The sequence below is a fragment of the Chaetodon trifascialis genome, chromosome 21, assembly GCF_039877785.1.
Source record: "Chaetodon trifascialis isolate fChaTrf1 chromosome 21, fChaTrf1.hap1, whole genome shotgun sequence".
Lineage (NCBI taxonomy): Eukaryota > Metazoa > Chordata > Actinopteri > Chaetodontiformes > Chaetodontidae > Chaetodon > Chaetodon trifascialis.
In genome coordinates this window covers 3173507-3187572 of record NC_092076.1, presented here as the reverse complement: position 1 = coordinate 3187572, position 14066 = coordinate 3173507, and the positions used below count along the sequence as shown (strand labels likewise).

The 14066-nt window shown below is 45.6% G+C and overlaps 1 protein-coding gene across 1 annotated transcript in view; it reads right to left on the bottom strand.

Moving 5' to 3' along the window:
- Positions 1 to 1790: 1790 nt before the first annotated feature.
- myo1d (myosin 1D) overlaps positions 1791 to 14066 on the bottom strand; it is an 83067-nt gene continuing 70791 nt past the window's right edge. Inside the window, exon 22 of the mRNA XM_070990503.1 lies at positions 1791 to 3005. Within this exon, the coding sequence (XP_070846604.1) occupies positions 2849 to 3005 (157 nt within the window). The 3' untranslated portion in view covers positions 1791 to 2848. The remainder of the gene's footprint in view (positions 3006 to 14066) is intronic.

The window sequence follows — 14066 nt, the reverse complement described above, 5'->3', positions numbered from 1 at the left end:
ACAGTTCTGGAGGTTTTGATCGGCTCACATAATCATGACTTTCTAATTGTGTTATTGTTTTTCTCAGCGTTAAGGACTTCTTGTCCACATTGGCTTTAAAGATCCATTTAGGAACTTACATAATTTTTAGAGTACTAGCTTCTAAGTCTAGATGCAATCAGTGGATTCGCTCATGGGGGCAATGTTAATCACGTCAAGTTCAACTTTGGTGAACTCTGACCAAGCTGTAAATTTGCTCCACTCACTAACAGTGTATCGTCTTGAAAGTGCCAGATCCTAAATGGAGGAAGCCATTGTAGCTTTTTCGCTTGATTTTACATCAAGACAGTTATGAGACAAAAGTTCATGGCAAAAATGTCCTTAAATAAAGTGTTTTAACACAGGGCTGCCAACCAACATCCCAAGGTTTAGCGATTAGCTACTATATGAGAAAGATTGATAATAATACATTTATCTATTCATTTGGTGTCAACTGCTAACTGACAGTTAGCATTCTAACTTAAAGTTAGCAAGCTCGCTAGGTCGTAGTGTTTGTTCCTTCATTAACTCTTTACTGAATGAAATGATGATCAATTTTAACAATAAAATGCCAGGAGGGAGAAAACTCCCCCATCCAGAGAAACTAGACAAAAGGTTACAGAGCCGGTGGGCTAGCATGTCAGAGGTTAGCTAGCATGTCAGAACTTTAGCCAGCATATTAGAGGTTAGCTAATGTAATAGAATTTTAACTAGCATGTCAGAAGTTAGCTAGCATGTTAGATGTTCGCTAGCATATTGGAGCTTAGACAGGATGTTAGAAGTTAGCTAGTACTGTAGACGTTATCTAGCATGTTAGAGGTTAATTTGTGTTAGAAGTTTAGCTAGCATATTAGAAGTTAGCTAGTATGTTAGAGGTTAGCTAGCATGTTAGAAGTTAGCTAGTATGTTAGAGGTTAAGAAAACAACCTCATCACAAAGCTAGCACGTTAGAGCTAACCTCTATCGTGCTAGCTTGTTTTCTTAACTGCTGTTTCCAAGGATGAGAATGAACTTTGGTTAGAGCAGCAAACACATCTTCACTTGGCAAAAGAAGAGATATTTATGCCTTATGTACTGAGTCTGTGGATGGATATTAATATTAAACACGCAGTGTAAAGCCAGACATCTCATCTCACGAGCTTCTGTGCTGCCACACATTTTTTGAGACGGTTGGAAAAAGAACATATTGCAATGTGCTAACACTTACCAAAGACTAAAAACAGTGAACGTTTTCAGCGCGGCCGACAGCTTGTGAGAACAGTACAAACCAAAGTGTTCAAGTGCCGATGATTTCATTTGTGTGATTTGGCTTTGAAAGTGAAAGTGAAGGGAGTTTAGCAGCAGCATCGGATGAAAATCAAGACTCCAAACAGTCCACCGCTCATACAAGCAGCCATTCCCATCATTCGACGGGGAGGTAAACCAGGCCAGCAGACTTCACACCCCTCTGTCTTCACTCCCTCACTGTGGTCACGAGCCAGAGTCGGACTCAGAGCCAAGAAGAGGAGAGCTAAAAGAGCTCATCAACACACATACAGTAACACACACTCTCTTTCTCCATGATGAAGGGGATATTTGTCAAATGGAAGTCATTGGGCTATTCACTCAACACAAAGACAGCAAATGAGACTGTGTTCAAGGGCTGGAGTTCACACGGGATCATACAGTACTGGACTCTGCTGCTAAAATAGAGCATTAAGTTTTACAAATTAAGAGTATGAACTTAAAATAAAATGGGAAAAATAGAGCTAGTCAAACATATCTGCCATCTGTTCTTCACATCCCTTTCTAGACTAAATGCAGAATAAGTGCTGTGCACACACACATCTGTAATTTTACGCTGAATAAAGTATATTCTAACCTTCGATATATAAGCTGTATTAGAGTATTATAAAAGTACAAACATTGCATTAGAGAATACAAGAAGCACAATTTAAATTAATAGATTTTAACGCTTTGCATGTAGCAGGTTTGCGATGTTCAGGATATGCTCAACACACCCTGTGACGAACAAACTAACCATGAATTTGATTTGGAATTTGTGCCTCAGACACCGACTGAACCACTGAATCACATTTCCACACCTGCTGTTCCCATACATATGTGATTGTAAACATTTGAAGAGCTAAACGTGGATTTCTTTTCGTTTACCATGTGGGTAGGTAAGACTTCAATCAAAGTTATTATTATTCCTCGGAATATAAATCACAAAAAGTGTTTTCTTCTGTGTCAAGAGCAGATGAATCAGAGCTCAGTATCTGAAAAAATCATACATAAATAGAATTTTACTTCAGTTTTCAGGGCTTCACTTTTGGTCTGGCTCCTGCACTCACAGCCGCAGGGATTATAAATTCCTGCAAAGCCTCCGGATTTTTTTCTGATTATGCAACATCAGTGGTTCAGAGAACAGTTGCTGCATAATCTCCTCTCACCTTGACGACCACAATATTCCATCTACAATAAACTAAATATTGCACAAAGCAAATCATTTGAAATTTGGATTCAAAAAGGAAAGGGCACAACTTTGGTGGATTATCCTGTAGTGCATTTAAAAAACTTGTTTACCTAATGACATTTTGCATGGAGGCGTGTTGTACACTTCCTGTTTATAACAACATTGCATAGAAATCTACAAAAACAGGTCAAATTTTGGCGTGGCTTTGCATTGCGAGGATTCAATTAACCCAATCCTCTGACCGAGCTGCTATCTAAATCGTCACATTATCAGCAGCTCTGCAAAAAACAGTCAATCAGAAGTGAATCATCATCATCGTCACCATCATCATCTGGGCCTGCTTTGACATCAGCCGTCGCTGCTTCTCTGCTCGCTTTAGTTCCCAGGAACAGCCAGGATGTAACCAGATCGGCTCTTGGTGAAGTCTGGCTGTGATTGGTTGATCTTGGGCTCCACGATGACCGTGCACTTCCTGCCGTTCATGCTGCACTGGATGGGACTGGCGATGTTGACCTGCAGCTTCCGCTTCTCGCTGCGCGGACACGATAAAAGAAAGCAGAGAGGACGACAGAGAGAGAAGTTACTGGATGCTGGCAGGTGAAAAGTTGCACACATTTACAGACAGAATCAAAGTTTACTCATATACTCGTATTACTGCAGCCCTAATATGCAAGCAGCTTGCCTCAGTGGCTTCACATTACATTCAGTCATAGTTTAATGCACAGGAATAAAATATGCAGATCCATTAGTGACCCTTGTGTGTGTGTGAGAGAGCAAAATATGAAGGCCATAAATCATTCCTGCTCTCACGTACAGCTTCATAATCTCACAAATACGCCACACACACACTACTGTGTACACTTCTATATGCACAGTCATACTCACACACACAGTCCTGTTTGAGGCCATAAATCACACTCGCTTCCACACAAACACACACACACCACTGTTTGTTCGTATAAACCCACTCATGCATACTATCACCCTGTTGCACACATACCGTTATACACCCCTGCTCTCGTGCATGAGAAGGACATTGTTGGTACAAGAGGATGATTTTGTTTGTGAATGAGACTGAAAATGAGATGAGCAGCATATTAAAGGTCCACACAGGTGTTTTCAATTACTCTGGCTCATTAGATCCACACGCCGGCGTCTCCGAATTCTATGAACTGACAAGAACGTCGCTGCAGGAAACTTAAACTTCATCTCCTAACAGCTTGTCAGGGTTTGGTGGAGACACAACAATTTCCATTTGGACTCGGTGGCAGCAAATAGTGTGAAATATGTTTATTAGTCTGTACTGTTCACAATGCTGCTGGTCCGTGTGCTGTTTTATTCATGCGCCGCACAACGCCGCTGATTCAAGTCAGAATATGCAGCGTTTCCGTGGCATTATGAAACCACATCCTGCCGAGGCTGGTTGGGTTTTATAATTGAAATTCTGCGCCCCAAACAGGTGCAGGAACACCAACGGGAGCGTGAGGGAGCTGTCAATCAAAGCCGGTGTGTACCTGCCCACAGAGTCCTCAGCAGAGGTCTAATCAGGCCAACAGAAGTGAGAACGCCTGCGTGGGTGGATCATGAATGTGGAAGTGTTGACTGAATGTGCATCTGACACACTGAAATAACATCTGTAGCCTCTTTTTTTTAACCTTATACCTCCCAGTATCTCAGATTCTGCAAGAGAATTCAAAGCTTATACTCCTGAATGATTTTACCCAAACTGACGTTGTGTGATCAGCTGCTCGTTTCACTAATCTGTTGGCGCCAATCTCATGGTCCACTGGACAGAGGAGCTAGCTCTCTCTGCCAGTCTTTGTGATAAGCTCAGCTAACTGGCCGCAGCTTCATATTTACCTCGCAGATGAGAGAGCTGTATCGAACCTCTCAACGAACTCTCGGCAAGAACGCAAACACGAGTGAGCACGTTCCCAAAACGTGGAGCTGTTCCTTCAGAGAGGACAGCAGCTGAGCTAAACAGGAAGGTGACCAGCTCATGATTGGTTTACAGCCATGCTGAAGCTGTGTAGCTGTGGCACAAGAAGCGTTTAAATAACATTTACTATCATGAGAGAGAACAATGTGGGAGTGTGGTTGTATTGTAGTATTATGTTGTGCATAACAGAGTACGATTGTGCAAGTCAGAGGGTACAGGAGTGTGTGTGGGAGGGAACAAGAGTGTATGTGCAGGATTATGCTGCTGCATGTCCTTAAATCCTCTCACACAGGAGAGACTGCGTATATATGAGCATGCTGGAGAAAATGAAGAAGAATAACAGAAGAAGAAATCAGGCAGGAGTCCTGTTGAAGTAATGATCTGTATGGTGTTGCCAGGCTGGAGCAGCAGCAGCGGATTGGCTTTTAGTGCCTGTCACATCCAGTTAGGCCCTTTCTGGGTGAACGCGTGCTTTGCCTCGTTTGCTCTTAAACAGGATCGATGACGGGAATCAGAGAGTGAGAAGACGAAGGCACAAATGTTAATGGCTGCTGCTCGGAGAGAGGGAGCAAAATAATGCGATGTAAATGTGAGGGGGGGCGAGAGGAAGGCGTAATGTAAATGTAACGGCGCTCGCGGAGGAGGGGTGGCGACAGGAAGCTAAAACTGTGGTAAACACACATCAGCCACCTCTGCCCGTTCAGTCGACTGCTCGTCGTGACACACTTTCTCACTGGCACAGTTACCGATCAGGGCTGTCCGTCCGTAAACAAATCCATTAACTGCAATTACTGCGGGATTCACGCAAAGCCGCCGATCCCGGTCCCTCAAATCTAAACTTAGGAGATGAGTCGAGGACCTGATGACACCGGCGTGTTGCGCAACAACAGTAAGTCATAAACAACGAGCGAAAGGCTTCTGCTGCCCACGCTGCACTCCTCTGCAGAGCGCCAGCCTCTCCACATCTCGGCTCATGCCGAGCAGAGAAGCTCGGGGTAGCGCTGATGCCGGTTTCCATGGCAACCCCCATGAACCGAACTCCCCCATCTGTCATGGCTGCCGGCCAGCCAATGGCCCTGCGTTTGTGTGTTTGTGTGTGTGTTGTGATATGTCTCGTTACTTCTCCATCTCGCCCGAACGCCGGAGGGGAAGCTGCGCCGTGCTCCTCGTGAAGGGCAAACAGGGTTAGGCTCACATTCACACAAATATACACACACATGTAAACACACCCTCATAGAGCCTCCATCAGCTCCACCAAACAGGTCTTTGACACCTTTCTGATCTGAGAGCTCGACTGAACGAGCACCCTGGCATTCGGATAAAAACCAGCAGAACACTTCATCTCTGAAGAGGAAAACATGATCAGTTGAGTCTTAAGGTCATCGGCTGGCCTTTCCCATCAGGCCTGAGCCAGCCGGAGCCCTGAGGGCAGGTTTAGTCCTTCACTGGACGGCCTCTCTGACTGGAAAATCAATTCTTTCCTTTCCCCTACCCCCCGTTCCCTTTGTGTGTCTTCGCCCTTCATGCCATGCGAGCCCAGGCTCGCTCGCACCCGAAAGCACCTCCTCTTTCTTTGGAAGGATGGAGGAGAGGAGGAGGAAGGAAAGCGGGTGAGGAGAAGTGGGAATAGAAATAGAAGTCAGAAGTTTAGGAGAACATTTTGGAGGCTCAAGGAAGAGTTTAAGGGTGGCGAACAGGGGAAAAAGAGAAAGAGAAAATGATTTCTCTGAGAGAATATGCAGAAAGTACAAAGTAAAGAAGTCATGGTGCTGAAAGGCATCAGAGGGAAGAGAAGAGCTGTGAAATGAGAAGAGGGGGAAGGAAAGAGGGAGAGGACGATCCAGGCTATTTTCAGGTCCAGGAGCCAGGATTACCTCCAGTCTGTGAAGCCGTCCAGTCCCACTTCTGAGTCATCCCTCTAATAGTGTACCTGGCTCTGCCCCAAGCTCTCTGCTGAAAAATATATGAGCGCTGCAGGTGGAGAGGAGGGGAGGAGGGACACGCCGCAAAGCTGACTTGCTATAAAGACTTTGAGGAAGTGATCAAAGTGGGATCTTTCCTCACTTCTAACTATGATGACAGAGCCATTTCAGAGTGAAGACAGAGAATCAGAGCACAGCTACGACGCTGACAGCGAAGCGTCGTGTTTCCAAACGACGGATTTCAACCTAATTCAAGACATCTAGAACACAATCTGCAGCATAATATGAATCACACTAACACGCAGTCAGAGAGCATCGGGATTTTATCCTGATTTACGTTTCAAATGTGCATAAAAAGCACTTCAGTGTTCAACTCTCTTATGAGTAGAGATGTCATTTCTATTCTCGGCATAATCCTTCATAATCGATTATCAATGAGACGGTAATGTAGCAGGCTAATATGTGCATCAGTGGAAAAGGACGATGCTGATTACAGAGCATGAAAAATGATAGTGAGGAAATGACACCAGTGATTACGAACTGTGCAGATTCTGCAAACTGTCTGCAGAAACACGACACATGTACGTGGAACCAAATGGCCAAACGCACGTGCACATCGACACGCAGTGTTCAGCAGGTAGACGCAGACGGGAGCAGGAGGTGAAGCCATGCTGTTGATCTACACACACACACACACACACAGCCCTGACCACACCATGCCACTTTCCTTCAATAAAAACACTCCAGTCTCCTCACATCAATATTTCAGTTTGGGAGACCACACTGAGATCAAGAGAGAAAAGGCAGGGAGTGAGGAGAAAGCATACACACATGTGTACTGTATGTGCTCTGCTGTGTGTGTGTGTGTGTGTGTGTGTGTGTGTGTGTGTGTGTGTGTGTGTGTGTGTGAAGGTCAGGCAGCATGGGGCAGGACTGAAGGAGTGCACACTGCAGACAGGCCCACGCTGCCTTCATGACTGATGGATAGCCAGGCTTTTCCTCCAGACTCCTTGTGCACAGCAGGGTCAGACACAATCTTTTAAAACTATCCAAACGTGGCTCATTAACAGCGTGGAGGTTTAAAAGATGGCTGCGGAGGCGTCAGCGACAGCGAGAGCATTACTATCATTATATAGGAAACCTCCCAGCAGGTAGGTAGACGTGCTTTTGATTTCCATTCAGTGTTTGAAGCATCTGCTCAGGATGAGTTTAGATACAGTAGCTGCAAATACTTCAAGGCTGGTTAGAATAAAAATGTCTTTTTGAACTCATTTTTAACAGATGCTTATGTCCAGGTATAACTTTTTTCTTGTAAATTTCTGCCTTTATTCTGCGGCTGGCAGTAGAGACGGACAGGAAAAGAGTGAGCGGGATTACGTGCAGCAAGGCGGGAATCAAACCGGGGATTACAAGGTGTGTTCACCTTAGACCACCAGTCCACAGGATGCAAGACTGAGAAGTATTCAAAGGTGAAAATACTCCACTACAAGTAAATTTAAAATCCTCATTACTGTACAAAAAAGTATAAGCATCAAGTTAAAGTACCAAAAGTAAAAGTACTTATTTTGCAAAATGTGACGCATTAATGTGGAAACATCACTAACGCTGCAGCTGCTAACGCTGGTGCTAAATTCAGCTACTTCATAAACTACCGGCTTAATTAACACCATCATAGTGTATTCATATTTAGTATTAACAATCTGAATCTGCAAAGTAGTTAGTAAGCATTGCTGTCAAATTAATGTAGTGGAGTAAAAATGACAGTATTTGCCTCCAAAATGAAGCTGAGTAGAAGTATTAAGTATCATAAAATGGAAACATGGAGCGGAAATAACACCCTAAAACCTAACATGTATTTGAGTAAATGTGCTTGGTTCCATTCCAGCAGTGTGGCGGTCCATGTTTCTGTTTTCCCGCTTCCATGGATTTGCATTTAACACCAGACCTGACACAGCACCGCTCTTCCTCTCGCTGTCACACCCTTCCTCTGCCTCACATGGCTGCATCACACGTCTCACGTGTTCCTGTGTGCGACGCCGGGGAGGAAAAGATGCACACAGAGCGGCGCCGACACACCTCCGTCAGGCTAAACTAAGTCTGAACAGGCTCTTAACGACGGTCACAAAGAGAGAATCTGATATGAGGCGGCCTGGCCAGCCTGATGGCTCTGCTCCAGTTTAAAGTGGCTCAGGTTTGGACTGGTTCAAAGTGTGAAAACCGCCTAAGAGGCTTTCTGAGTGCACTTCTTTAATTAGCATCACTGTGCCCACGTTACACAGTTTTGCTAGTACTGCGACTGCAGATGTGGTGTATGAATAATGGAGAAAATGCAGAGGGAGAGGCCGGTTTGACGGCATGGTGGGTGATGAGGATACAGATGCTGCAGCTCAGCACTGAAAGAAGGCTGAAGAGTGCAGACACTAGATCAGGAAAAGTCCGAACCAGCTGCTCTCTTCTCCTCTGAAGGTACAACTTAACCCAACTTTTTTTTAAAAGAGTAATTTGCTAAAAATGTTCGACCTTCATGTGTGGACAAAAGGCGTTTCATTTAGTGTTACAACTGTCACGTGCTACTCCAGCAGGTTTAATGCACCAGTTTACACCACAAAGCAGCCTCTGCTCGCAGTGTTTACTAAGCTGTGAAAATACAGCAAAGACGGGTTTGGATCTCTCCTTCTATGTCATTTCTTTACCTCCCTCTAATTGTCCGTTCCCTTCCTCAGCTGCTATCTTTTCTACTCACAACGGGAGGGATTACTGAAGTAGGTCATTTAAAAAACGGGGTGAAAACGCATTCCCAGCAAAAATGGTATTGATTCAAATGTGCAGAGAGGGGAGAGGGAGGAAAGAAATGAAGAAGAAAAAGGAGGTCAGTCTTCAGCGTACATGGAGACGTGGAGTTCAGAGGTGGAGCTGCCAAAGCGAGGCTCACATCAAAGATGCAGCTGAGCATCAGCGCTGCTGCAGGCCTCTGCACGAGACAAAGACGGGGTCAGAATCTGTGGCGAGGCGAGCGCCAGATGACGCCGTAAACCCACATGTTCCTCAAACTCTCAGACACGGGAGACGCCGTCCCACGAGACGCATTTGACTTCACAATATTATGATAACTCATCGGCGAAACTCCCACGAGGCTCCGCTTGAAGCTGGATCATACATGAGCAGTAAACACAACCTGAACACGAGCGGCTTGTTAATATGCTAAGCTAGTGCTTCTGCTTCTTTATGCACTGTAAGCGAGATCTGGGGTGCTGCAGTGGGGGAATACAGGCGCTGACTACCAAGGGCCCCCGAGGGGCCTGGAATAAAATGCCTTCTGTGATCCTCAAGTCTGAAATTATAAATATTTGAAGCATTTTTCCCCCAGCTCTCTGGTTTTGGCTGAAATCTCTCAAACTGGAAGCAAATATGCTGCAGCTGCTGTGTTTTCTGATGAAAACTGAAACGAGCAGCAGCTCAGCTTGCCTCCGTTTTTGATGCTTCCCACCCTACAAAGATACAGCATGGATAGAGGACGACGGTGTGAAAACTGGCTGTGGGCAGCTAAAAAGTTACAGAGCCAGTGAATTCAATCTGGAGTTATTATCCTGTGAATGAATGTGTGAATGGTTGGACGTCCTTTCTTGGTTTAAAGGGGCATTCCAGTGATTCCACAAAGCTGGGGGACATGGAGAGACACACAGAGGTCCTGCATCCTGATATTTTGACTTTTCAGGTGAGGGTGAAGCTCCAAAAACCTGTAAAGATGCAGCTCCATGCCATCTGTGTGATGAAATAATTAACTGATCTGAATTCTGGCGTGTTTGAAGAAGAACTGATCGATAGATTTGTAACGATGGACACTGGTCCAGCACTGTTTCAGGCGGCTCAGCAGAGACAAACCTCCTGTGTCCAGAGCCCATAGCTCCCCGTAGGAACAGAGGAGCTGGAGTGGACGGCCGCTGGTGGGCTGCCCACATGGCATCTGGAGACAGCCCGTCCCTCCTCCCACAGGACAGCGGGTGAACTATCAATAACAGCTCCTCCTGCAAGCTGTTCAAAGGAGTGTGCTGCTCACAGATCGCCGCTGAAACAAAGGACACACTTCTCACCTCTCACCTCTCTCTGCTTAAGAGATCAGCGGGAGATGAAACCGAACCGGAAGTGGACAAAGCAAAGGCGTCTGTCTCTGGGGGAAACTGTGGTTGCTTCACAGATGGTGGAGGCGATGTCTCACTGCAGAGCCACAATAGGCACACGGCAGGAGGGTTAAACAAGCGAGTGTTGATGTGCAGGAGGTCGCCTCTGTGCCGACGCCCTCTTTCTGATTGCTCTTCGCTCTTTGAATCCAGCTCTTCCTCACTGATCGGCTGCATCTTCGTCCTTCAGAGGGACTCTCCACCACGTCAAGGCTGGATGGAGGTGGCTTAAAAACACATCAGGTGAATCAATAAGGTGGCACACACACTGAGGACAGGCTGCCTCTATTAGCTGCTCATTACTGAAGGGAGGCCGCTCGCTTCCTGAGTGGCTCCACCTCTAACTCTGTTCATTAAAGGCGATCAATGCATCAATCAAAAGCTCATTGATTGTCATCTGCTGACGCGTCGCTGCTCTCTGCTCGGTGGTGCAAGGATCTCCATCAGGGACGTGAGTCCTCTGAGTGATGCTGGTCTCAGATCAGTTTAAAGTGAGCTGAACAACACTGCTCCACCCGCAGGAGGCCGGAGCTGACTGCACCAGGAAGAGTTACTGATCCTGTTTTTCTGGTGTACTTCAGCACACTTAAAGTTTACCATTTACACGTCAAGTATTACTCAAGTGGTGCTCAAGTACTTCGTGAGTACTTCGACTTTTGAAAAATGTCCCTTTAAAGTCAGTTTGTTTTATCCGATGCTGATGTTTTACCATTTATTGGATCAAATCACAGATGCGAGGCTGGACGACGTTACATAAAGTGGGATAAAAAGCAGAAATGAATCGATGACAAGAGGGATACAGGGAGAAAGCAGGACGGGAGGAACAAAAGGAGGGATGGAGGTGTGATGAATGAGTGATGTGAAGGAGATTAAAGTGTGGGAGACACGGGAGGACGAGATGAAGGGAGAGGAGGGAAGATGGAAGAGTGGGAAGCAGAAGAAAGAAGCCCGGCGAAAAGACGTGAGGTGGGGAGATTAATGGCAGGTGGGAAATGAAGAAAGGAGGCAGGGAGCACCAGTGTGAGAGGAGGGACAGCTCAAGGGAGGGAGGAAAGGAAAGCAGGAGGTGAGAGAGGCCGAGGAGGGAGGAGAGTGCGCTGAGCCTGATCATAATTGGCCTGACAGTGGGAGATGGTGTGGTGCTGTTGCTGGGTGGAACATGTGTGTTTGGGGGGGGGTGGGTGGAGGATTATGGGGTAAATGTAGAGGTCACTGAAGAGATGGAGTCTATAAAAGATCACGGCTGCTACTGTATCATCTTAACTGTGCAGCACTTAGCTGATGCTTTTATCCAAAGTGACAGCAAGACGCCAGACCGCAGAAAGTGCCGACATTATATACGTCGAGCGTGAGGAGAGCTCCTGTGAGGCCGTGACACGGTTAAATATAGCTCTGACACCAACGCCCGTCCCACCCTCACTACTATATATGAATATAATAAAGAAACGCATTATTTTTAATTATTAATCTGAGGGTGTGATCAAATCCCCTGATGTCTGCTGGGCTCTGAACAGACCACTCTCACCAAAGTACAGCTGGACACTTATTTTCATTACTGATCGACTGCAGAGTGAAAAACCCCAAAACATTCAGTTTAGTGTCACAAATGACAAACAAACAAAGAAAAACAAAGAAAACTCCACATTTGAGCAACTGGAACCAGTGAGTTTTTGTAACAAACTTATTAGTAAAATATTTGCAGATTAATTTCCTGTCACTTCTAATCCATGAATGGACTGATTGTTTGAGGTCTAATTCCTCTTTGGACACTATTTAACTGTCTGTAAGTGTTTTAACCAGCCAAAGAGACTAAACTGCTGCAATAATTCAACGTACTGCAAATACACTCATTAATGTGCACACATACGCAATCATTCACTGTAGATGCAATTTTTAAAGTATTTTCACCAAAAAAAAAAAAATGATGGGGGCTCGTTTCTGACATGAAAGCATTGTGGCAAATTTGCGCTGAGCCTTTCATTCAATTTGCACTCACAATCTGTTTGTAATTACGGTCTGATTCACTAAGACAGAAACTAATTATGCAATCTGCTGCTGGGACTGCGCTTAGCTGCATTTCGCCTTTGACGGGGAGCCTGAGAGGCAAAGTTCAGAGTTGGGATTTGTCTGAGATCAACAAGCTAAAATCATCACGGTCCTGAAATAGAAACGCTCATTAATGAAGTAACAGCATTCCAAATAGCAACTAAGGCTGCAATTAAACTTCAGAGGCAGAGACTTCACGCAAAACTGATCCTCGCAAACGGCCTGAACTCGACTAAATCCAGCGACACTTTTATCTCCTCCCATTAGGATGCATTTGAAATGAGGCTTAATGAATCCGCCCCTGAGCACCGAATCCGTCTCAGGGTCAGAGCTTGTTTTGTTCACGTGTGTCAGGAGATCTCTGCGTCGCTGCAGTGTTGGAGGATCGGGCATGCAACAGAGCCACGGCCCGGTCTATACAATGACGTCTTCAAGTTCCCAAAACCAATATTGGTTCTGTTTTGTTCTGCTAACATTTAATCAGTCACTCAAACAGTTCACTGCAGACTAATGAAGAAACTGTTTGAGCTCTGGTTCTCTCCTGAAGCTTCAGATTTGACCCGCTAATCTGTTATTAAGCTCGTGCCAGTTATGCTACATAATAAAACCCCAACAAGGTGTTATCAGCGGGGTTAAAGCCTCTGTAACACACTCCACGCAGCGTGTGTGCTGCTGTGTGTGTGAGGTGTGCAGAGGAGCCGGCTTGGCTGGGATTGGGCTCTGGCTGCAGCGGAAAAGTAGGTCAGAGCGAGTCGCACATTCACAACTCTTTCATTCATGCACAACCTCTGACACACACGGCGCATTTTCACACCTTTAAGTATTATCTCTAATGTGTGCTTACACAGCCAGGACGCACGCACACACGCACACACACGCTCTGGCCTGGCCACTCGCCATCCATCACTCCGCCCAGCCGGCCTCCTCCCCCAGGCTGCAGCGCGGTGCCAGTGAGACGAGCAGGACTCCCCGCCGGCCCACATAACGAAGACTGAGTGTGCGTGTGTGCGCGAGGAGCTTTCGTGTGTGTGACAGAATTCGCGAACTTGCGTGAAATCTGACTTTGCAAATTGGGAGTTATATAACGAGCATGCAGATAGATTATCCTTGAAGACCCTTCAGTGACTCGGGAGAAAGCTGCACAGAGAAAATGACTCTTTTCTTTCACTTTTCACACTCAGCAGAACTTCCTGACAGCTTTCTTTCAGATTATGAAAATGTTCCGCTTCTCATCAAACAAAGGCTGTCGAAAAAGTTGAGAAAGAACAAGTTTTCCTGAGCAAAACTGACAATTTTTGTATTTAAATGAGGAGCGATCTGAAGACAGAATAAGTAAAGAAGGTTCTGGCAGTTTTCTGTATTTACGAGCACATTTCAGTCAGGAACAATGTACTGAAGGTTCCTTCCCTCACTGTCTGCAGAGCAAAGCTAAAATTAAAGCTTGTTCCTCTCCATCCTCTCTTGTCCTCCATCTTTCTCTCTAATCTTTCTTTCCTCTCCCAGTTTTC